This window comes from Sorex araneus, chromosome 4, assembly GCF_027595985.1.
Source record: "Sorex araneus isolate mSorAra2 chromosome 4, mSorAra2.pri, whole genome shotgun sequence".
Taxonomy (NCBI): Eukaryota; Metazoa; Chordata; class Mammalia; order Eulipotyphla; family Soricidae; genus Sorex; species Sorex araneus.
In genome coordinates, this window is record NC_073305.1 from 144,537,468 (window position 1) to 144,562,670 (window position 25,203).

At 35.8% G+C, this 25,203-nt stretch overlaps 2 protein-coding genes across 3 annotated transcripts in view; one reads left to right on the forward strand and one right to left on the reverse strand.

The window, feature by feature from the left end:
- Positions 1-25,203, reverse strand: part of CEP85L (centrosomal protein 85 like) — a 128,817-nt gene that overhangs the window by 67,674 nt on the left and 35,940 nt on the right. The gene's annotated exons all lie outside the window — the stretch shown is intronic.
- On the forward strand, positions 13,450-22,630 carry PLN (phospholamban). The gene is made up of 2 exons (XM_055135901.1): positions 13,450-13,580; positions 20,267-22,630. The coding sequence occupies exon 2, from the start codon at positions 20,355-20,357 to the stop codon at positions 20,511-20,513; it is 159 nt and encodes a 52-aa protein (XP_054991876.1). The 5' UTR covers positions 13,450-13,580; positions 20,267-20,354; the 3' UTR covers positions 20,514-22,630.

The window sequence follows — 25,203 nt, forward strand, 5'->3', positions numbered from 1 at the left end:
ATGTTGGCTTGGATTACAAAAAAAAACCCTGTACATTAAAATAAAAATTGCATCTTATATATTATTACCAAAATAACTTTTTAACAAAGAAATATATTTCTTAATTAAGCCTATATAAATATTTAGGGAGTGTATTACTATAAATTTTTCTTAACAAAAAAAATTATAAATTATGTAAAAAAAATCTCATCTATAATTTATTCAGTGATCCATTATAGATTGGTTTGAGTTGTACAACAGGTAAGGCAGCCTTGCACACAAACAAACAGAGTACTTGGGGGACCAATCCCAATATGGTCCCCCAAGTACTAATAGGGTTGAGTGCAGAGCCAAGAAAGCCTAGAGCACAGCTGGGTGTAGCCCCCAAACAAAAACAAAACAAAACACAAAAGTAAAAAACATCATAAAGTGCTTTGTATCTTGACTCTTGAAATTCAGGTTATAGAATGAACTATGTTTTTAGAGCTAAAAAAAAAATCTGTGCCAGAGAGGCAGTACAGTGAATAATACACCAGTCTTGCATGTGGCCAACTGGGTTTGATCCCCAGCACATATATGGTCCCCCAACCCCTGCCAGGAGTGACCCCTGAGCAGAGCCAGGAGTAAGCCCTGAGCACAGCTGGGCGTAGCTCAAATGCCCCCCCACCCAAAGTTCTTTAATTTCTATTTACTGTTAACGTGTTACATAACTTTACCCTGCTAGCCAGAGCTTCTTAAATTTTTGTCCACTCATGGTCCCTTTTCATCCTAGAAATGCAACACAGTGAACACAGTCAGAAGCTTTTCAGACACGTAAAGTGCTCGATTTAGAATTTTCTCTCTGAACAAGAAAGCTTTAAAAATCTTTGTTACCATCCTAAACATTCAATTACTTCATGGGGTTGTGATTCAAGATTTAAGAAGCTAGGTACTAAACAATTATATTTGCATTGACTTAATTCTTTTGGGGGAGGAAGGGATATTTTCCTCTCAAATATCAATCTGGGCTTGGAGATGCATCAGCTACAATCATCTGTTTTCCAGTATGAGGGTGCGGAGACCTCAAGTTAGATCTCCAGCATTGCCAACTGGTCAAGTTCATCCCCAGTGGCTCTACTGTATGCGATTCATGGCATCAGGGCAAAGTATGTAATCTCCTATGCAAGTTACAACCAAGCATACGAGCACCCTCACTAATGTGTAAGCACCTCAATCAAATGTTTGATCTCCCAAGTAAATACCTGAACCAACATGTGAGCATCAAGTTCGAGACCATAACAAATGTTGCGACCAAAGTACATATAAGCACCACAACTAAAGTTGCAAATCTCAGTGAGCTCTACACATCACAGTGCAACACAAAGAGGAGAGGAGCCCTGTAGTCACAGTAACAGTAACAAAGGGAAAAGGGGAAAATTAACTGAAGGAATGAATTACAAATGAGTAAAAGTAAGCTGGCTCACACATGTGTTAATAGTACCATGTTTTTTATTGTAATTTTTCAGTTTTGTTTGTTTTATGATCCAGGGATGAAAGTCAGGGCTTTACACATGACAAGAACATGCTCTACCACTGAGCTACATCTATAGGCCCACATGATGGATCTTTGCTATGGTCATTTTTTTGTAATGCAAAAAAGGAATGGCCCCTACATAAAACATGACCTCAATGACAGTCATAATACGAAGGTCAAGGAAATGATATATTCAAGATTGAGGAGCAAATCATATCTTTAAGTAAATAATCAAGGTCGAAAACCAGTGTAGCTTAAGTCTCTAAGTGTGATGTCAAAATAAATTTTAGGGGCTGGAGCAATAGCACAGTGGGTAGGGCGTTAGCCTTGCACGCAGTCGATCTGGGTTCGATTCCCAGCATCCCATATGGTCCCCCAAGCACTGCCAGGAGTAATTACTGAGTACATGAGCCAGGAGCCAGGATGCATCCTGTATATCATCGCCAGGTATGACCCAAAAAGAAAAAAAAAATTAACTATAATATGTAATGTAGTTTTTCCAAACTCTGTTGCTGTAATTTCCTTCTTGAAGCTTAAGTATTTTAACAGTAGAGTTAATGAATTAAATTATATTTAACAAAACAAATTATTTCCATTTGCAATTGAACTTAAAAATGTAAGTGTAGAAAATGGACATGAAATGGATATCATATGACATGGATATAGGGATTAATTTATCAAAATGAAATGTGTATTTAATGTGGGTCTCTTTGGGATTCTGCTCAAGGTTATAAATACCAATGTGCCATGCTATAGAATCAAATTCTACAAAAAAACATAGCATAAGGCTAACACTTCATTTACTTATTAAAATCTTTTATCAAGTTTTATCATATTCTACTATCAATATAAAAATATAATATATAATAATAATGTCTGCAGACCAAAGCTATACCTACATGTTTTAAAAATTTATCAAGATTTTTCAAAAGAAAATAAAAACTATTAATGGTGCTTTTTTTTCCTTTTTTGGGGTCACACCTGGCGATGCACAGGGGTTACTCCTGGCTCTGCACTCATGAACACTACCTGCTGTGCTATCACTCCGGCCCTAATGGTGCTTTTCTTATGTGCAAAAAAGGAAAAGTCTTTTATTTTTAATCAGTTGGAATTATCTGATTTAACAGTAACAAGTCTCACAATGGAGACGTTACTGGTGTCCGCTCGAACAAATCGATGAACAGGATGACAGTGGGACAGTGGTGCAGTGGTACCATCCACATATTGCTTTTCCTTTTCTGACAATGCAAATGGATTATTGAATTTTTTCCCCTTCTATACTATTAAAAATACTGTCTTCTAAAAAGATGTTCAATAAGCAAAAGTAGTACATTTTGTCAAGCAAAAATTGTTGGACACTCTTATTATAGGTATACTCTGGGAGGTGCTAGTCAGAGAAGCCTTAGGTTCAAGTAGGCAGTGCTTTCTGATTGTATGCTTGAGGAGAGTAAATTTGGGAAATGAAGGGACTGATTGACTCTTTTTTCTGAAAAATGGGTGGTAGGCCAAAAAGCTTAAGAAATTGAATGAAACTTTAGAACGTACACGAGGAGTAAATTAATTATTGTTCAACTTAAACACTCTACTACATATTTTCTTAGTGTAAGAACCACTTATGTTGAGAGATTATTTTTAATTTGCAGAAGACAGCTCATCATCTGGCCTACAACACATAACAAAAAATCCAATAATAATCCTACAAGTTTTTCGGTTTTCAAAATATCAAAAAAAAATTTCTATAAGCAGACAAGTATTATAATTAAAATGCTGTGATAATAATTGTGGCAGTGGTTCCTTTCCCAGTTTAGTCTGTACCATGAAAACTTGGGCCTGATTCTTCATAACCAAGCAACCTTTGCTAAATACAGATATAAAATGTGAAGATTCTTTTCTACAAAAGAACACAATCTCTAAAGATCACTATATTTAAAATATTACAAAGTTAATAGCAACAAAGTCTGTCATAGAAATTATATACCATGAGGATTATAGTTCAAAGATTAGCCTAAAATTAACATATCAGTATATGCTTGTCTTCTGGCCCTAGGGGCCTAGCCACATTTCCTTCAGACTCCACAAATCTCAACCATTTATATAATTGTTTTAGTTTATTTCTAGAGATGGGCTGGAGCAATAGCACAGCATGTAGGGCATTTGCCTTGCATGAGGCTGACCTGGTTCAATTCCTCTGCCCCTCTCGGAGAGCCTGGCAAGCTACAGAGAGTATCTCTGCCCACACAGCAGAACCTGGCAAGCTACCCGTAGCGTATTCGATATGCCAAAGAAAGTAACAACAAGTCTTACAATGGAGACATTAATGGTGCCCGCTCAAGCAACTCAATGAGCAACGGGATGATAGTGATGACAGTGATTCTAGAGATAACTTTGAAGGACAGTCTTCAGGGGCCATATTGCAGTCTGTTTGGGAGGGATGAAGTTTCAAGAGCATGTTTTGATTCTTTACTAACAGCGTCAGAGAGCTAGTACAGTGGATTTTTGCCTTACCTTGCACATGGCCAACCTGGGTTCAATCCCAGAAGCCCATGTGATCAGTCCCCTGACACTCTATTTGATCCCCCAGGTCCTACCAAAAATTACCCTTACATTTAGAACTAAAAATGAGCCCTCCAGTCTTCCTGATACCCCAAAATTGCCACTGTGCCTTTGGCTAGACCCCAACAACTTGGGACTAAGTTTACCAAGAAATTAAACAGCCAGAAGTTAGATATGTGGGAGTGACGCCCACAAACCACCTCCGACTCAGCTAAACAAGCCTATTTATTGGCCTTATTTCAGAGATCCATAGATAAATCTCAAAAGAGATCAAAAGCCACAGTTAATCTCAGACTAGCACATGGCTGAACAAACTGGGTAAATCAGAGGGGGCAGCTTGGCCTGTGCCTTCCCATGTAGAACCCCCCAGCAGCTTCTTGCTTCCACAAGCCAAAATTGCCACCATACCCCTGGTCTGACTCCACTGTCTCAGGACGAACCTCACCAAGATATAATCTGCTGAAATTTGGGTATGCAGAATTTATGACTGAAATCTCCAGGGTTTCCCACCCTGTAAACTCTATTACTGGCCTTGCTTCAGAGAAAGAGATCAAAAGCCAGAAATAGAGCAGCGAGTCCCAGAAGACACCACAGAGCCAGAGATCTCTCCAGGCCCCATACCGAGCCAATTTCACCAGGTACCCTAGATAGAGCAAATGCAGTCTCCCCACCTACTCGAGATGGAATCCCTGCAACCAAGAGCTTCCACAAGCAAGGCCCAAGTATGCAGGTTCCAGGATTAAATCTAAATGCCACATGATGGCAGAGGTGCCAGGCGCTGTCCCTCCCTGGCTCCCCACCCACTCATCAGCCTGGCTGTCACCCCCACAATGTGCCTCTGGGTGCCATCTTAGCACACCAACAGCCCTAATCCAGAGACACTCAATTAAATCCCAAAATTGATTAGTGCCCTACAGAAATGTCTCTGGAATCCAACCATTTACAATCTAGGATTCCAGAAGCGTGTGTCCAGCGTACCCATGACACTCAAAATGAGCAATGAACAATAAATGTTCTAGCATATGCCCCTGGCTGGCAGGCTCAAATGGTGGTGGGAAAATTCAAGCAAAACATAATGCCCAAAAGTAGAGAGAGATTATTGGGGAAATTGCCTGCCATGAAGGCAGGGTGAGGACTGGGGGTGGGGGTGGGGAGATTTACTGGGGACACTGGTTCTGGAAAGTATGCACTGGTGTTCGATCACTGTACGGTTGAATGTCGAACATGAAAGCTTTGTAACTGTATCACATGGTGATTCAATTAAAAAATAAAAAATAAAATTTTTAAATAAAAGTGAGCCCTGAACAGTCAGGTTTGCTCCCCCTAACCCTGGCCAACAAAATAAATACATTAACAACAGAATAATAAAATCTTGTGCTGTGTCCTCCTAAGGGCATAAGACAACAGCCTGTGAGTTCTTCATGTCTTTTTGCTATACTCTATAAATCTTTAAATCTGGTCATTAGTTATGGAGAAATACTAATATAGTGTGTCATTATCAAATTGACTGAAGTGATAGCACAGTGGGCAGGGCGTTTGCCATGCATGCGGCCAACCAGGGTTCGATTCCTCCGTCCCTCTCGGAGAGCCCAGCAAGCTACTGAGAGTATGCCGCCCACACAGCAGAGCCTGGCAAGCTACCTGTAGCGTATTCGATATGCCAAAAACAGAAACAACAAGTCTCACACTGGAGATGTTACTGAGCAAATGGATGAACAATGGGACAACAGTGCTACAGTGCTACTATTATCAAATTGATATGCGGCACTGATTGCTGATAAAAATGGGAGATAGAATTATTACTCTGTTCCACTGAAGCATTTATATCTCTTATTACAGAGAGTAAATAAAAATTTGACTTTTCAAAGGACAAAAGCTTGCCTTAGAGGTTTTCACTGAAATAATAAAGGTATAACCTTAAGTGCTTTAAAATACTCGGCCCATCCTTAGTGCAGTAGCATAGTTCAAGACACCATCTAGCTAATTTAAATTAGAAGTGTGACTCCAATATGGTTAAGGTGGTCAAGTCATAGAACTCCAGATGTTTGCCTGTTACAGAGTTTAATCTCACCAAAAAAAAAAAAATCTACTCTTAGATCATTTCCAAAAGAAGTTTAAAATTTTTTAAACCAACTACTTAACCTTTGAAATGTATTAAGCTAGCTATTTCTTTGTTTGGGGGCCATACCCAGAGATGCTGAAGGGTTGTTCCGGGCTCTGTACTCAGGAGTTGCTTCTGACAGTGCTCGGGGGTGCCAAGGATCAAACCCAGGTCAACAGCATGCAAGGCAAACATCCTATCTGCTGTATTATCCCTCTGAACTACAGTTTAAGCTATATATTAAATAAAATCAAAGTAACTTAAGAGTCTGATGATTCTTGAATAGCATTCTGTAATAAGTTTACATATAAGCTTATAGAGTCAAGAAACAAAAAAAAAGTAACGGAATTTTATTTATAGATACTATTCGCTGCTGCTATAATCGTTTTTCTGTTTTTCCTAACATAAGATACACTTTGCGTATCGTCAATCACAATATAAGAATAAGCAACATAGGCTCCAATGTTGAACCACAAAGATGTTCAAGAGGAACAAGGAACAAGGAGTAATCAATCCTAAATAGAAGAAACAAGACAGCAAAATTTTGAAATCAGTTAGGGTAGGGATAGATAAAATTGCCAGTTTAGGGAAAACCTTTGATGTAATGATGTGAAGACTGTTTGGTGGGTATTTTGTATTGTTTGTTTTCATCCATACATGGCTATTCTCAGAGCTTATCCCTGGCTCCAGCATCATTCCTAGAAGTGCTAGAGAACCATATGCGGCGTGGGATGGAACCAGGGGTGGCTGCATGCACACAAGAATATAAACCTCTGTGCAGGAAAACTATAAATCACTAACCTTCAGAGTTAGAATCTTATTTACTTATTTGGGGGCCAAAAGTGCTGAATGGCTGCTACTGGCTAGGTGCTCACGGGGTGCTCCTGGCAGTGCTTGGTCCACCAATGTGTAGCACCCAAAACCTAAAAAAAACTCATAATAAAATTAAGGAGGTGGGCTTTTAATTATCTGACAACTCAATTGTATAAGTGAACCCATCTCCCCAAAATGACCCTGAGGTTTATTTACCTAGCTAGATGCTCCTTATCCTCTCTATTGCCTTAGGAATTTTCCTATTCCTTCAGTTTCAGTCCATTATTCTCATTTCCATTTCTACTCTTACATTTTTCCTAATTATTTTTTACTTAGGTAGCTCCAAATTTTAAGGCTGTAATTCTCAAGTTGGTAGTAGAAACGTACCTTTAAGACTCAGGTAGGGGCCAGGAAGATGGCTCAAAGAACTACATTGTGTTTTGTATGCAAGAACTTCATGCACCACATGAACCTTAGAATATCTGGGGTGCTCCCTGAGCAGTAGCCCCCAACACTGCTGGATGGGTCCCCTCTAAAATGCAAAATATTTTCTTAAAAATTATTTATTTTTAATTATTACTAAAAAAATAGAGACAACCGCTGGACTAGAGCTATTACTGACTAGATTCCATGGGACGTCAAAAGAACTCGTGGCTGCCCACCTATGAGATGGTCAGGGTCAGACTTCTTTGCCCAAACACTGAATGAACGGTTTGAGGCCCTTTGTATTCCTGGAGTGAGCAGATATCATTAGGCTACACTGGCACACAACAGGGACGAATGGAGACATTACAGGCGCCCACTCGAGCAAATCAATGCACAACAAATGGGATGACAAGTGAAAAGTGACTAAAAAGCTATGATTTACAAAATTATTGACAGTGGAGTTTTAGGCACACAATAATTCAACACCAGTGTCAACTTCCATCTACCAGTATTCTCGGATTAACCCCAATCTATCCTAACCCCCATTGCATCCCCGCCTGTCAACTTGATAGAAACATTACAAAGTTTCAGTGGTTGCTGCTTAGATCTCCTGTTTCCAATACTGTTAAATCTGTGTTTTGGGTATATGGCTAGACCTCTCACCCATATCATTGATATAACTGAAGCCCTCCATTACTTCTTATTCTCTTCTTCTTGTTTCCTATCTTTAAAGCATATATTATAAAAAATTTATACTGTAATGTGTATTTTTCTAAATATTTAAATGCTTCTTTTGCCATTAAAAGTAACTTTTTGTCACAAATTCTGTAAGACTGGTCTACCTTGAGGTTCCTTTTTATGTTAGCATACCTCTACAATCAGTTTAAATATTAATGTAAAAGTATATGCAACATAATGTGTTCGAGGTTTGGTTTGGGTTTTATTTGTTTGTTGGGAGCAAACCTGGCAATGCTCAGGGCTCACTGCTAGCTCTGTGCTCAGGGATCACATTTGGAGAGTTGGAAGACCATCTGCAGCATCAGGGACAGAATCAGTCAGCCTCATGAAAGGCAAGTGTTGTGACACCTGTACGATAGTAAGTATTATTTTGGAGTCCACTCCCATGTTATTTGGCATAGCATCAATTTCCTTCCTGTGTCTATACAAAAATGATATTGCTAAATAAACCATACAAATGACATAAAGGAAAAAGAAATGCAATATAGGATTATTAGACTGTTGTAGGAGTGGCTCAAAAAACCTTAAGCTCCCTGCAGGAGCAGCAAAGACAACTCAGTATTATCCAACTGTAGGGTGCTTGCCTTGCATGCAGCCAACCCAGGTTCAATACCTTGTATCCCGTACCTGTCTCCCAAACACCGAAAAAAATGATTCCTGAATGCAGAGTCAACAGTAACCCCTAAGAAGCACTGTTGGGTGTGGCCCCAAAACTTTTTTTTAAGGACAAATTATGCTTTTTTGGTATTGTCCCTAACACTTAATTCTACAGGACTACTTACTCATTACCACCTTGAAATCTTTCCTAGTTACCCCTTCATTCACTTACACAATGTTTCATTCCAATCAATATGCAATACCGCTACAGATTCTAACACCACCACCATGTAAGTTCATCTATTGGCCCAGCCTCAAATACTTATGATTAAATCTTGAAAGAGATCTACTAGCTGCAAAAATTTCTCAGATGCACCAGTCCCTAGCTAAGACCTCCAGACCTCCAGTGCAACCTCAGGAGGGGTCGGGCAAGTCCCCACCCTGACAGAGCCCTGGCAACTGCACTCCCGCTCCAACACCTGCTGCCAGGCCAATGGCTGGATTTCACTACCTAACAACTGAGCTCAGCAAAAACACCAAACTGCCACACATTTCAGGTAGACCAGGGTTTTTATGGCTGATTCTCAGAGTGGTGATGGGTGACCTTTCCCCATCCCCTGTACTTCCAGAAATCCTGGCATCCAGACTCACATTCCACCACAGCCACCATGTAAGTTCACTGCTCAGTTAAATATTTTGGATTTAGGGAACGCTATCTCCAAAATCTATAATACTAGCATCCCAGTTGAAGCACACTAGATTAGATGGGAATATAATGTACAAGCCAACTATGATCATTTAGCAAAAACATTAACACAGAAGGCTCAACTCAGGACAACAGCTTAGTAAATCGACAATAATTTAATGTCCCATGGTGAGATACAACATTTTTTGCAAATTATCTTTTACTGAAGAATATTTTAATAATTACATTAGCCATTTAGTGGTAACAAGGAATATCACTGTCACTGTCACTGTCATCCCGTTGTTCATCGATTTGTTCGAGCGGGCACCAGTAACGTCTCTCAATGTGAGACTTATTGTTACTATTTTTGTCATATCCAATACGCCACAGGTAGCTTGCTAAGCTCTGCCATGTGGGCGCGATACTCTCAGTAGCTTGCCGGGCTCTCCGAGAAGGGCAGAAGAATCGAACACGGGTCAGCCGCGTGAAAAGCAAACATCCTACCGCTGTGCTATCGCTCCAGTCCAACAACAAGCAATATAACATAGATTATTTGGGACTGCTATAGGAGAAGACTTGAGAGTTGGTTGAGAAAATGGGAACAGTGGTGGAGGGAAGGTCACAGTGGTGGTGGAATTGAGGTTGAAATATTGAATTCCTGTAACAAATGCATCATTAACAACTTTGTAATCCACGATGTTTAAATAAAGTAGAAAAAAGTACTACAAAGCAGGTTCTATACTATTTGACAGTACTATAAAGTATAAAAAGCAGTACAAGTGTGTACTATGAGAGCAGAAGACGGTTTTTTTGTCCAGAAAGCTATATACTAATAAACACAATCAAGAGAAAGAAGATAGTAAGTACTTGCAAAATAGTTTGGCATAAAGCCGAGAAAGCGTCACAGAATTTTAAAACTGAATCAATATTAATGAGAATAGAGGTAGGCCAGGAGCACATTTCTACAAAAAGTAGGAAAGTTTCAAATAGAACAGCCTGCTCTAAGGGCCATAAGCAGCCGTATCAGGCAGAACACAGGACACAAAGGAATGTGATGAGAGGAAGTTAAAAAGAGAGCCTTAAAAAAAAAGCAACCAAGAGATCTGGATTAGCTTGTTAGAGAATTTAAGTCTTTCCCCTTTCAAAAAAAAAGAAAGAAAAGAAAAACAGCTATCCTATAACATAGGAATTCTTAGGTTTTTTGTGCATGGAGTTTCTGGCAGACTGTTGAAGCATCCTGAACTGTTCTCAGAATATTGTCTACATAGGATCAATACACATACATTCACACATGCATGTTTTTTAAAACAGGGATCACTTTCAGCAGTGCTCAGATATCAACATGTGGTGCTGGGGTTGCTACAACTGTTATTCTAACCAAGTAGGTTGTTTGTAGGGGAAACCAGATGAGGTACAAAAGAACTCAACTATATTTGCAATGATTCTGTAAATGCAGAACTGTCCCCAAGAAAAATGTAATAAATAAAAAGTTTAGGATTAAAAAAGAAATTGCACTGTAGCACTGTAGCATGTCCCATTGTTCATTGATTTGCTCAAGCGCGCACCAGTAACATCTCCATTGTGAAACTTGCTGTTACTGTTTTTAACATACCAAATACGCCATGGGGAGCTTGCCAGGCTCTGCCGAGTGGGTGGGATACTCTCGGTAGCTTGCTGGGCTCTCCGAGAGGGATGGAGGAATCGAACCCAGGTCAGCTACGTACAAGGCAAATGCCCCTCCTGCTGTGCTCTCACACCGTCCAGAAAACAAATGATACTAAAAATATTTTTAAAACTCTCTAATATATTTGTTTCTTCAGTTATTCACTATTTGTAGACAGAATTAATTTTGCAATCTCAAAGTAGTGCTTTGAGATAGTACTCTTTGAAAGCATTGATATCACTATAGTAACTGAGATTGGTGTAGTTTCAAGGATCCCTTAACCTCCCCTCCTCAACCAACAAGCAAGCTCAGTGCTATGGCCAAAATCTTTAGGAGTGGTTAGTGCCAAGCTGGGTTTGATTCCCAGCACCATATATGGTCCCCCAAACTCCAACAGGATGATTCCTGAGCAAAGCCAGAAGCCCTGAGCACTGCTGGGTGTGACCCAAAAACTAAAAATAAAATAAAAAAAAATTTAAAAAATGTGTGTACTCTTTAAGTGAATCTTCAAATATAAGATTACTGAATATTTTATTCAGCAATCTTGGTTTCTTAGTTTAATATTTAAGTGCTACTAATGTTCTTTTCTTAGAACGAAAGGTACTCAGACTGCAACATACCTATATCCCAAAAGTTCAGTTTTCAGCTGAATGTGTAACTGGCAGACAAACTTAAAGCAAATCTTCTAAAACTAGTAACAGTTTTCATTAATTCTCTATCTGCAACTTAAAATTTTCATAGCTAAGGTGTACTACTTTATTATATCTATGTCCAAATTACCTTTGCCCCCAGACCCCACCACATGCCAACCTATCAGAAAATTAACTAGATTCATACTCATATCCTCTGGTGGACTACCGGCAATTGTACATTTTGAAAACTTATTGTAAACCACTTTAAGCTTCTAATTTTTGTATTTCAGATATCACTGGTAATAACAATAATGAGTTCAAATAGGACTGAAAAAAATACCTTTAAGCTGCTGAGCAAACTATCAAATATTTGTGTGTTTTCTTAATTTGGGGCTTAATTTTAAGTGTAAATTTTCCTTACAATGTTCAAAGTTTTGATGAAAAGACTGTTTTCTATTAGTTTTATCTCATTCTTTAAATAACAAAGGATTTTCTCTAGAGAAAATATATTTCTCTTGAATAAGTTAATATCATCTCTATTTAAGGATACACAACCCAACTGTTATAACAGGTTAGTTGCACACCAGAAAGTAAAACAGGTTGATTTCTCTACACTACAAAGATAAAAAAAAAATTAATAATTTACAAATTGCTCCTCCAGAATTACAGAAGAAATTTTAGGTCTAGTAATTTATATAAATCTAATTATACATTAAAGAAAAATAGGAAAAGTGATATCCAGCTTTTCAAAAAAATTATTTTCCCAGTTTTACTATAATATACTAATATAATATATAAAACTGGGAAAAGTATAACATATTATAAAACTATTCTAAGAAGTTAAACATATTCTACTTAAAACTTTTTTCATGTATTCATTTTCTGAAAAAGGAACTGCAGGATTAAATGAGACATCCTTTTAGAAATATAACACAACTTAAATTTCTATCACAGGCACAGCTATTTTGATAATCTATTATTGTTAGAATGCCACTAAGTATTGTGACTACTTTCTTTTTTGCTAGAAAGCTATTCTTAATATTGCCAGAAGGTTACTAAAATTTTAGTCGATTTTATGATAATTTAATGCAGCTGTTAAACAATACTAAATTTGAAGCTACAACTTATGTTGGGCGGACATGTAAGTTTAAATATAAGAATTGTTGTATATAATTGTAGAAGTAAAGCGCTGATTGAGAAAATACAAGTTAAATATATATTTATATCTTATATATAACATCAGTAAAAAACATCAGTTACTAGCTTGTTTTATCACTCACACTCCCTATGTTATACACATAAAGATTTGAGGAAAAAGAACTACAACCAGGAGAAGATACACACTTTAGTTAATACAGTTTAATTATTGCCTTGGAAGAAATTATGAAGCTACCACATTCAAACAATAGCAGCAACAATTCCTCAATGAGTTATTTGACTTAAGTCAATCTGATTATTCTCAAATTATTAAAATTATTTTAGTTCTTCAACATTATCATTAATATAGAATTACTTCTAAGTTCAAAGATAAATCAGTCTTTAGAAAGAGAGCCTTCTACATCCCAAATTTATTTTTTAACTCCTTATGCTTTTGAGACAAAAAAAATGAAGCACAAAGTGTTAATGACCTTTCCACAGCTAAAGTTAAGATAAATGACATTTTAAAGAGTTTATTTACATGTGACAAGACTACGGTCATCCAATCATAAGGCCAGAATTCCTGTGTGACATCATTAGACCTCCCTAGAGCACTTTTACTCTTCAACCTACTTCAACTGCTTCTATAAATCTGGTAACAGAGTCAGAAAACTCTACAGCAAAACACCCACAAGACTTCATACAACACAATATCCTAAACTGTGATCATCACTACAGCCCAGGTAAGAAATCTGTTATCCTGATTTTAAAAGTACTTACTTTCTGTGATTCAAACTTAGTGAACTTTAAAAAAGTAAATGACTCTTCAGAGATTTCAGATCAAAGCTAGGACAAACAGTATGACAAACAGCTCATTTTCTAAATAAGTGAGGGCTTTCTGTCATCCACACTTAATGACAGAAAGCATAAGGTTAAATTTTAAAATGATAAGGGTGGTAACTCATGTTTGATTCTGAATATTGGTTTGCCACTTCAATCTTCACCTTGTAAATAAGGCAAAGATTTTTTTGCAATTTAATGTAAATTTTAATGTCAGGAAGTTAACAAAATTACATTCCAATTTTGTTAATATATTTGGTGATAATGATCTAATTTTTACACACAAAACCAGCAATTTTATTTTGTTATCTTTTTACTCTGCAGATAAAGAGTAAGACTAAACTATTTACATGTGACCTGCTATTAAGTATTCATGTATAGCATCCATGAACTATTCCATTATTATTATGATTCCTTAAAATGAATATTAATAAAGTGGAGCTTATGTATCTTTAACACACTACTTTTAAGATGATTTTTAAGACTTTTTTCTCTCAAAAATTCAGTCAACTTTTAACTGGTCTTTCAGAAAATTTAAGATTTTAATAAACTGAGTTCCTTATAAAATTCAGTATCAGACTCAGTAAGTTTATAAATCTTAAAATACATATCTAAAATGCTTTCTAAAGTTACTAAATAGTAATCTGAATCTTAAAAATAACAAGACATTATTTGGGCAGCACAAGAATTCCTAAATGTCTCATTTTTATTTCTTCTCCTGAATTATGTACAAAGGAAAATGGGAGGAGGAAACAAAAGAAATAAATATTACCAAGAAACTGCAATGAAACAATAAATTTGATTTCTAATTAGATTCTAATCTACTCTTGCTAGTACAGTGTTGAATTTAATATACTAACTGTGTTTTCATTCTTATATCTTAATTTACTCAGGATAAACATATCACATCAATTTCACCATTTTAATTTTCAATATATCAAAATGAAATTTACCTTGTGAATTCTAAGTTAAGGACTGAAGAAACCATTTAATGGTTGAGCACACATTTTGCACAATTCCCCATTGCAACTTCTTGAGCATTAGAAAAAACAAACCCTGAGCTAAGAGCTGGGGTAGCCCCCAAACACAACAGGTATGGCTCAAGCATCCCCCCAGCCCCAAAATAAAATTTTAAGTTCCTATGACAAGTAATTAGTGCTCTTTTAAAACTTTTTAATTCTAAAAATAGTTTTCCTTAAGACATACAGAAACATTTCCAGTTTTTTCCTACCTCTGAAATACCTTAAATCCCTGTCTTTAAATTCATGAAATGTCTGTCCTTTGATGTTATACAAAGTCATACTCAGGGAGGTGTTATCTATACATATTTGTACACTTGTATTGAAATACTTATTCAAATTACATTCTCACACTTCAAATGGACTGGAGTTCTTTTTACAGTACCAAAATTTTACATCAGCATAGCTCCAAGAAATGACATTTCCTAGAAAGACCAGAAATTCTATTAAATAACCAGATAAATAATTTTCCAGAATAACAGAAATTACCTGAAATGAACAAAAGAGACTATAATATTATCCTTATCATTTGTAAAGTTAGATATATAAAATGTAGTAGATGTCCTTATTATTAAGCAATGTACCCTGAAGGCAAAACTAACTGCAGGCTTTAGAAAACAATAACAAAACAATTGTGCCTTTAATCAATCTAACCCTGGTACCTAACCAGACTTTTGTGTTTTACTTCAACTCATGTTAAATCCTTAGCTTTCCTGATTTTCTGGTACTTCCTACATACTTAAAGTATACTCGTTTTCTAGGAGGTGCTTAAACAGAGAGTACTTGCTTTTTTAATATTATGAAAATTAATAACATTCATCTACACTGTGAATTAAAACAGTGGTGATTAAAAAAAAAGTAATGATTATACTACCACATGAGTAAGAAACTTAAACATTAGAAATCCAGGAAATAATCCTTCTAAATGAATTCATGAAAAGGAAGCATAAATGTATAGCTCTACCCAGCATACTTACATTCAACTGAGGCCCTCTAGTGTTCAGTAAAAAGTACTCCACCTTCGAGTCTTTCAAAACAAGATCCCTTCACATTGGGAAAATTAAACAACCCAAGGATTTATAACTCCTTTGAAGAACGGTGAAAAATTACTCTTCCCATCCCCCCTAAAAATTATAATAATAAATATCATCAATCTATACAATATATCTGCACACACTCTTTTGCTTCCTAAACATAAAGAGACAGGTACATTTAACTAGCACTCATTTTTCCTTAAGAATTTGGTAGCACTCCCTCTTTTACATTCATTTCCCACCCAACCTCCATAAAAATAATCTGAGACATCCACTACTACAGGTTAAAAAGAACATTTTAATTTCAAATAAGTTGATTTCAATAAAATGAATGATAATGAAGATAAGTATGCAGATGAAATAGCAACAGTAATGAGCCAAATTAAAAAAAAAAAAAAGGTCTCGGCCAGAGCAAATAGTACATCAGGTAGGGCATTGGCCTTGCATATGGTGAACCCAGGTTTGATCCTCAGCACACCATACAGTCCTGAGCTGCACCAGGACTGTCCCTGAGAACAGAGCCAGAAGTAAGCCCTGAGTACTGACAGTGGATACCCAAAACAGGGAGGGAAAGAGGGAGGAAAAGGGAGAGAGGGAGAAGGGTTGAGAAGGAGAGAGAGGATGAGAGAGAGGAAGAGAAGGAGGGAGAGAATGGCGGGGTGGGGAAGAGAGAGAGAGAAAGAGAGAGAGAGAGAGAGAGAGAGAGAGAGAGAGAAAGAGAGAGAGAGAGAAAGGCAGAGTCAGAGAATGAATCTGCATGTTGTTAATAAATTTTCCTCAAGGCAGAGTTTTAAAGTGAAGAACACATTTCATTATCTGATCAATTCAGCAGTTGAGAATGTGTTGGCTTTTAATATTATATAATTCTTCTCATAACAAACCAGAAGCAGCTTAGTAACATCAAGTTGATACTCTAAACTCAGAAATAAAAAAAGGAAAATAATTCAACCAAAATAACATTTCGGGAGTTTGGGTTTTGTTTTTATTTTAAGGTTCTAGGGATCAAACTGAGGTTCTCAAATGATACCAGTTATGCACGTTGACACAAAGTATAAACAATCAGATACTACACAATTAAGCCCTAGGATATAAAGTAAAAACTTGGTTCTTTATGCTAGTGAACAAGAGGTCTAGCTGGGGGCATAGACACGTAAGTCAAGATTATAGTATAGTCTGGTAGATATCCTAAAAGTCAACAAAATCCATAATGAATTCTGCCTGAATGAACATTGGAAGATTTCATTAGGAAACAATATTAGAAAATAATATTTTTGTTCAATAAATTGGTGCTTATCATTCAATAAATTTTACTAGGAAATAATAGTTTTTAAAAGGAAATAATATTTAAATTGGGTCTTAAAATTCCACTGAAGTTTGCCTGGCAGAGAATCAAAAGTAGAGGGAGACAGATGAGGAGAGAGCTTCCAGGCAGAGCCAGAAAAATATTTGCAAAAGACAGAATCATAAAAGGGAATGTGCATTAATGGAAACGTGGCATGGTTTGAACGAGTAACTCAATTATTACTCATCGGTGTCAAGATAGGAAATGGCCTTTCTGTGTTCATCAGGAATAAGTGGTTAACTTCCTTTTCTTCCTTTTTTGTTTTTATTTTGGGGGCTACCACTCAGCAGTGCTGAGGGCTTACCAGTGGCTCTGAGCTCAGGGATCACCTCTGGCAGGGTTCAAGGGACCACAAGTGGTGCCAGGGATCGAACCATGTCAGCTCTGAACACAGCAAACTCTTTACCAGCTGTGCTTTCTCTCTGGCCACAACTTCCACTTTTACCATTTTTCATCAAATAATTCATTTCTAAATTCAGGTTTTAGAACATCTGAAGTACTGAGGACAATTTAAGTTCAAACAGGAGTTTTAAAATATTCATCCTTATATCTTTGTTTTGAGGACCCCACCAGTGGTACTCAGAGACTACTTCTTTCTGTGCTGGATGCCCTTCCAGCAGTGTTCAGGGATCATGCACTGAGGATCAAGACTGCATGTGTTCAGCACATGGGGCTGTCTCTCTTACTCCTTTCTTTTTAAGTTTTAAATTTACTTTTAATTATTTATTTTTTATATTATTTTTACCAAGTTGTCATGTCGTATTTCTTTCTTAACTGTATTTTATATATCCTTATATAAACTGACTAAACATATAAAGGAAATCTTTTTTTTTTTGTCTTTCTAAATCGACTATTTTGAATTTCACCATATGGACCTTAGAAAAGTGAAAATGGTTGCAAACAGAAGAACTCACTAATAAACAAGCTAAAAAAGACTTTAGGGCTAATCTCACAGAGGAAATCTTTTTCACCACCCTCCTCCCCCATTTGTACAAATTCACTCTAAGAGAAGTAAATGAAAGCAAAATTAGCTTAAAAGAACATTTTCTTGGGCATTTTCATAGCTCAGTGACAGAGCCTATGCCTTTCATTCTAAGAGTCTTCGTGAGTTCAGGATACAGCACTTCAAAAAGAGAGGGTGGGAGATCTACAGGTAATATCCTATTCAAAAACATCTTTTTCATTAACTTATACTTGTTTCTTGTTTCTGTAAGTATGGGTTTTAGTTTAAGAGATTTAGTTTCTGTGCTGTAACTGTAATTCAGTCTGTAACTGTCAGCACTCCTACCAAAATATCAACCACACCAGAAGGATCTGCTCATCCATTCCACCTTACCTGCCCTTTTCCTCTGGTAATCACCATTGTTCACTCAATCTAGAAGTTAGTTTTGTTGTGACAGTTTGTTTGCTTTAGTAATTCATATTTTATATATGTAAAATCAACTATTAATTGTTGGCCATTTACTATTTCACTTATTACAATCACCTCATTTCTTCCCTTTTGTCTCAAAAGGCAGATTTTCATCTAATGACAAAGTAGCATTCCACTGAACTTTCTACTGAGTTTATATACTAACAGCTTAAAAGATAAATTAAGAATTCTTTATTTCTAGAGTCTAACAGGAATACAAAATCTAGCAATAAGGTATATAATCAAAAATTTATTTATCTAGATGAAGACTTTATAGATGAAGTATAAACTATTGTTTTCTACATACAGTTATAAATAACAGCTTTTAGTTTTTCTGTTAGACAATGAAAAATATATGCTAGATGCATTTATATATACTGAAGAATATAAGTATATTGCCAACTTTAAGAGGTGACATTTGATATAAGTTGGTTGCTTGGATCTCCTTACAGAAACCAGTAGTATAAAGAAGACCAGAGTCCCGAAAAGAAAGCCCAGTCTGTTATAGAATCCAAAACTTACTAGCTACAAGTTAAAATACTGAAACCACAGCAGCTAACCTAAGCCACATGGTTTCCTTGTAACAGTAAACACCATGCTTTAGTTGATCATATTTGGTGCAACTTGTCTGTTCTTTCAGTATTATTTTCTTGAGCACTGGTCTCTTAGAAACAGAGTTGACAGGATGTAATCGGATTTCATGAGATAATAGGGACCACAGAGAAAATAAAATCTGGCTGCTAGAGTATGGTAGGTAGTTACATCCTGACTTATTAGAACAATTCATTAAAAATCAATAAATATTAACAGCTGTTATCTCTGAATAATTGTTTCATTTTTCATCCCATTTCTAATTCTCCTTCAAAATGCATAGAAAATATTCTCATCAACAAAAATATATTCATAAATGTTAATACCTATTACTTCTGGATAATTAATTTGCAGTTAATTTTTCATCTGTTATCCAATTTCTTTATAATGACATACAATTTTACATTTTATCTTGCTTTATTGGCATAGATTACTAGACATTAACTAGGAAGAATAGCTGTGGGAACTCTGAAAGAAGGCAAAGAAAAATCACTGCCCTTAAGTATAGGTTACTGTAAACAGGAAATATCTATGGCAGTCTGGAGATAGTGAAATGTTCTTTTCAGTACTATGCCTTCTTGAGCCTCATAGTCTTCAAATAGAAAATGACATTGGCAGTCTAGACATAGCAAAATGATCATTTTAGTACTATACATTCTTGACTCTCATATTTTTTAGTATCAAATCTTGCTAAAATTTTACGTAAATAGTATAAATAAAAAAATTAAAATTAAAAAAAGGAAAGATATTTGAACTTGTAATTCTGGAAAACTAAACCATATAAACCATATTCTAGTCAAAATCAACATGCAGAGAAAATTTACTATATGCATTTCTTTCATAACACATTCTGGAAATACTAATACATTCTCAAAATTTTCATGCTCTGGAAAAAGTAATGAAACTATAAGTAATAACTGTTACCCAATGACTGCACCCTAAAAAGTACTTTATGCCTCTAATTAATTTGAGAGGAATAGACTGCAGTTTCACTGCAAACAGTACTTATGGCAACCTTCTAAAATAGAGACAAAGAAATATATATCTATGCACATATGCTAACAGGTTCTAGAGATCCTTGATTTCACAAACACAAATGTGCAGGAGATAAACTAATACAAAATTGTGTTTTACCTAGTCAGAGAATAGGTTACACATGATCCTATACCATTTACTGTTTTTTACATTCTAGGCTATCTAAAAGACGTCAATAATATCAGATTTGACTGCCAGCTTTTTATCTTTCTCTTGACCATTAAAACTTCACACTTCCTGGCGTGATGGAGAAAGTCCAATACCTCACTCGCTCTGCTATAAGAAGAGCATCAACCATTGAAATGCCTCAACAAGCACGTCAAAATCTCCAGAACCTATTTGTCAATTTCTGTCTCATTTTAATATGTCTCTTGCTGATCTGCATCATCGTGATGCTTCTCTGAAGCTCTGCAGTAACTCAAGTGTGCAAATTATCACCATCAACATAAAAATCTGTCATCCAATGAAGAGAGGAAAACAATACCACGTAAAAGACCACTTCCTAAACAGAAGAAGAATCTCCTTGTGAAGATTCATGAGAAAACAATTTGTTAGAAAATGTGTTCATCTGCTGGATCTTGTAAACATGAAAACTTTACTTTCCTAAATTAACTTTTAAATGACTACTAGTGTGCATAGTGCAAGTGTTAATTTCTTCAAAACAGCTTACAAGTTTCTATCCCAAATCTTTTCTAAGGGTGAATTAGTTTGTTTTTCAAATTTCACTGATAAACTTTGCTTCAAATGCACAGCATTACCTTCACTCTTTTGGATAAATGTAACCTAGATATTATAGTAAAATCTTCCTTGATATTTATTATATTTCAGGTCTTTACCAACTATCAAAATATTTATTCAAGTGACATATCATAATTTGAAGTATCTCCCCAACTCATCACATCTATTGTCATCATTAATCTTCAATCAATACCTATATTATAAAATAGAAATTATACCTTTTCTCTACTAACATGTTTAAATGTTTATGAAAATCTAGTAGCCAAAATAAATTTTTCCACAATTATAATTATAAAAATAAAATTTTCTAAGCTTTACTGTCTTCCAAGAATTACAGAATTCTTGGAACCAGAGAAATATTACTGTGTGCACCTTGCGGCCAAACTCGGTTTGATCCCCAACACCAAATATGACTCCTCCAGTCCTACCAGGAGTGATCCCTGAGCACAGAGGCAGAAGTAAGCCCTGAGCAGAGTTAGGTTTGTCCCCACTAAAATAAAGAATTCTAGTAGATGGAGGCAAACCAACTATCTGTTTTCTTTAGGATATTATGATCAACAGGTGAGAAGTGTTCATTTAAACATCTAATAGTGTCCAGTTATCATTATTAATAATTAATAAATCTAAGTTTAAGACTGCAGTCAATTATCAAGTACTTGGTGAAATTTTGCTATATAATCACAAAATCTTAAGACTTTAGAGTGATTTTATATAGGTTGTCTTCTAGCTTCACAATGTAGCAATATAAAAAATAAAAATTGTTTCCACCATTGAGAAAATTAAACTTGAATTTTCTCTCAAAATTAACTAATTTTCTCATTAGATTTTGAAACGAACTGCCTGTTCTACAGTTATTTATGATAGTATACAGCAAGTTTTCTTACTCTGTCAACCAGATAATAAACATCTATTTGTAAGGGAAGTCTGCAATTCTACTATAAAGAAGACATAAAGAAGACCCAGGAAAGCCAATCTATCAATTATTTTGCAAAATATTTGCTCTGGTTACTGAAAATGTCTTCAAGAACTCATCAGAATAATCAATAATTTGTGTTGAATTCACCAAAATTTAAAATGTAAGTTGAGTCAGTTTAAAATCTAAGATCATTCATTCCTCCATTCTATAATTCAATTTTGACTTCAGTTATATTTACATAGTAATAATTAGAAAAGATACTAAAAGAATCTTAAAATCAATATTGACCTAAATTTGCAACACGAGTGCTGTTATCAGAATAGTACAGGAGACATAGCTTTAAATTTTTTCCTGAATTTCTCAGAGGTACTAGAGCTACAGAACTGAACAGTGGTGACCCATAGATATCTAAGAGGGAAGAGGGGTCTCATACTGCCATGAGAATTTCTTAAGCAAGCCTCATTTATGGGTGGAGAGCCCTAATAACACTAACAAAAACTTCTTCAATTAGCTATACTGATCTTAAAAATATGTGGAAATTTTGATATAAATTGTTTCTTTCATCACAATGTTCTCATTACAACATCAATTTCAAACTATAAACTGTGAAGAAATGATTTTTCCTAAGTAAAACTGAAATAATATTTTTGCTTTCATTCTGCCTTTAATAGAAATTTTAACTATATGCTTATTGGTTATAGAATACTCCAACTCAGATGATCAAGTAGAATAAAAAGCTCATTCTCTTAATGGAACTTACTATTTACCCTGGTGCCCACTCAAGTAAATGGATGAACAATGGGACAACAGTGCTACGACAGTCTTGATGTGCTACTATTTATCCTGATGTGTAAAGATTAAGTTATAATAAAACAACATAATAAAAATTAAAATGCTATTGCTTAAATACTTTTTACTTTAAAATAAAATCTAATTTACAGGGTGCTAAAAATGAATTAAATTGTTGGGCACGACACTCTGAAGTGATCAAGGGTTAGTAATGGCTCTGTGCACAGGAGTGATTCATGACAGTGCTCGGGGCAACCAAATGTGGGGCCAGTGATGGAAGAGTGTCGCCACATGTAGGCAAGCACTTTCACCACTTGTGCAAGCTACCCATGGCATATTGGATATGCCAAAAACAGTAGCAACAAGTCTCACAATGGAGACCTCACTGGTGCCTGCTTGAGCAAATCGATGAACAACAGGATGACAGTCCTACAGTGCTACTATTCAGACACAAGTAAGCAAGTACCTTCACCTCACTACTGTCTCTCAGTCCCCTAAAAATTAATTTATTTTTCAATATTAGTATTATCTTTTATATTTGTGTTAAAAACATTTGTCCAATGCAAAGTATGTGTGTGTATTAAAAAGGTCAATATCCAGATCACCCAGAGATCAGTTAAATTGCTCTATAAAATTCAGCCATAATTAATATGGCCATAGAACAATCTAAGTATAACTACTTTTGATTTAGTGAGTTGTTTTCAGACTTTGCCCAAATTAAATTGGATCAAGATTTCCTAGTTTGAACACAAGAGGGCAGACCAACACAAAATAATGAATTTCCCACTACCTAGAAATTAATCTTTGATTATTTTTTCTCTTCTGGCAAAACAGGAAAATAATACATTTTTGAACAAATATCTACTCATCTTTTAAAGTAACATCATGCTTTAAAATGCCTAAAAGATACCCAGATTGAATGTACAGAGGGTTATAAACTTGCTTTTGCACGCAGACAACCCAGGTTCAATATCTGGCACCTCATATAGTCCCCCAAGCACTGACAGGAGTGATTCCTGAACTCAGAGCCAGTAGTAAGCCCTGAGCATGGCAAGTTGTGGCCACAAAACTAAAACAAACAAAAATTCTAAAAGTTATACACCAAAATGATACAGAAAAGCTGAAACACATTTACAAATTATATTATACAATATGTATACAAAAAAAAGTACTCTGCCCTTTATATATACCTACTGAATGCATATAATAATGTCATAGCCCATTGTCTGAAAATGTCAGTGCCTACATCTTCCAATAGAAATTACATGGATCTTTAAAAGAATATTTAATTCAAAAATAAAATAAAAATAAATACTTTTTTTTCAGATGATTTTACATTTAATAATACTTCATATTTGAAATACATTTCATATATCATGTTAAAAAATAATGAAAGCTAAATATTTAACCTACTTTTCAAGTTTTATATTTTTTTCACATATGAAACAAATCATCCAGTAAAATATTTGCAATAAGCATAATAGATACCAATATTTTTGTTGATATGTTCCTCCATGATTTAAGTAGATACAAAATTTTCAACTTCCTTTTTTTTGTGGGATGACTGGCTGAGTTACAACAAACAGTATTCTGGAGTTAAACTAGGCTGTACTCAAGGGTAACTCCAGGCAGTGCTAAGCAGGTTGAGGGAGAGGCCATCTGAGGGGCATAGGGCTAGTTATACCACAAGGCAAGAACCTCAACACCTGTAGTCTCTCTAGTCCCAATCTTCCTCTTTTCAATAACTACAACTCTGAACTTGAAACATCCAAGGCAATACAATTTTAAAAAGATAAATGGAGAGGGGGAGATGGCGAAAATACAGTGAAGTAGGGTGTTTGCCTTGCACACAACCAACCCAATTCTATCCCCAATACCCCCTTATGTTTCCCCAAGCACCAATTCCTGAGCAGAGAACTAGGAGTAAGTAAGACCTGAGCACAGGTAGGTGTAGCCCCAAAACAAAACAACATGATAAATGGGACCAGACATATAGGAGTTACAATGTGTGCCTTGCACACAGTTGAGAATTCACTTAGGTTTGATTCCTAGCACTAAATTTGGTTCCCTGAGCCCTCCCTGGAGTGATTCCTGAGCACAGTAGCTTGGAGTAAGCCCTGAGTACTAAGGGTTGTGGCCAAAAAATAAAAGACAAACAACCGTCAGAAAGACTGCATCTTTTCTACTGTCAGGAAAAGCCACTATAAGGTTAAAGAAATATAATGGCTGCTGATGTAAATTGAAGTGTTCACCCTCCCTTCTCATTCCTCTATACTCCCCACCCTACCCCTACCACCGCCCAACACACACACACACACACACACACACACACACACACACACACACGAAAATAAAACAAAATCAAGAGGGATATGGAAAAGGTCACCTCTTCTCAAGGAAAAAGCTATTGACTTTTTTTTTTTTTTAATCATAGATCTTAGAGGATTTAGCTAGCTTTTGGATTAGGTAGGAGAGTAGTGATGTACAGCAGTGGAAAGAACCAAAAATAGTGTAGGCATTGTGCTTAGTGGCCTACATCCTAACTAAGCGCACAAATGACTTCCCTTCATTCACAAAGAAAAATGCTTCAGAGTTTAACACTACCCTGTACTTTACCTAGTTTAGCAGGAAATCATGGCAAAGAATATTGT

Coding starts and splice junctions, on each gene's coding strand:
- PLN (XM_055135901.1), top strand. CDS start 20,355: ATGGAGAAAGTCCAATACCTCACTCGCTCTGCTATAAGAAGAGCATCA.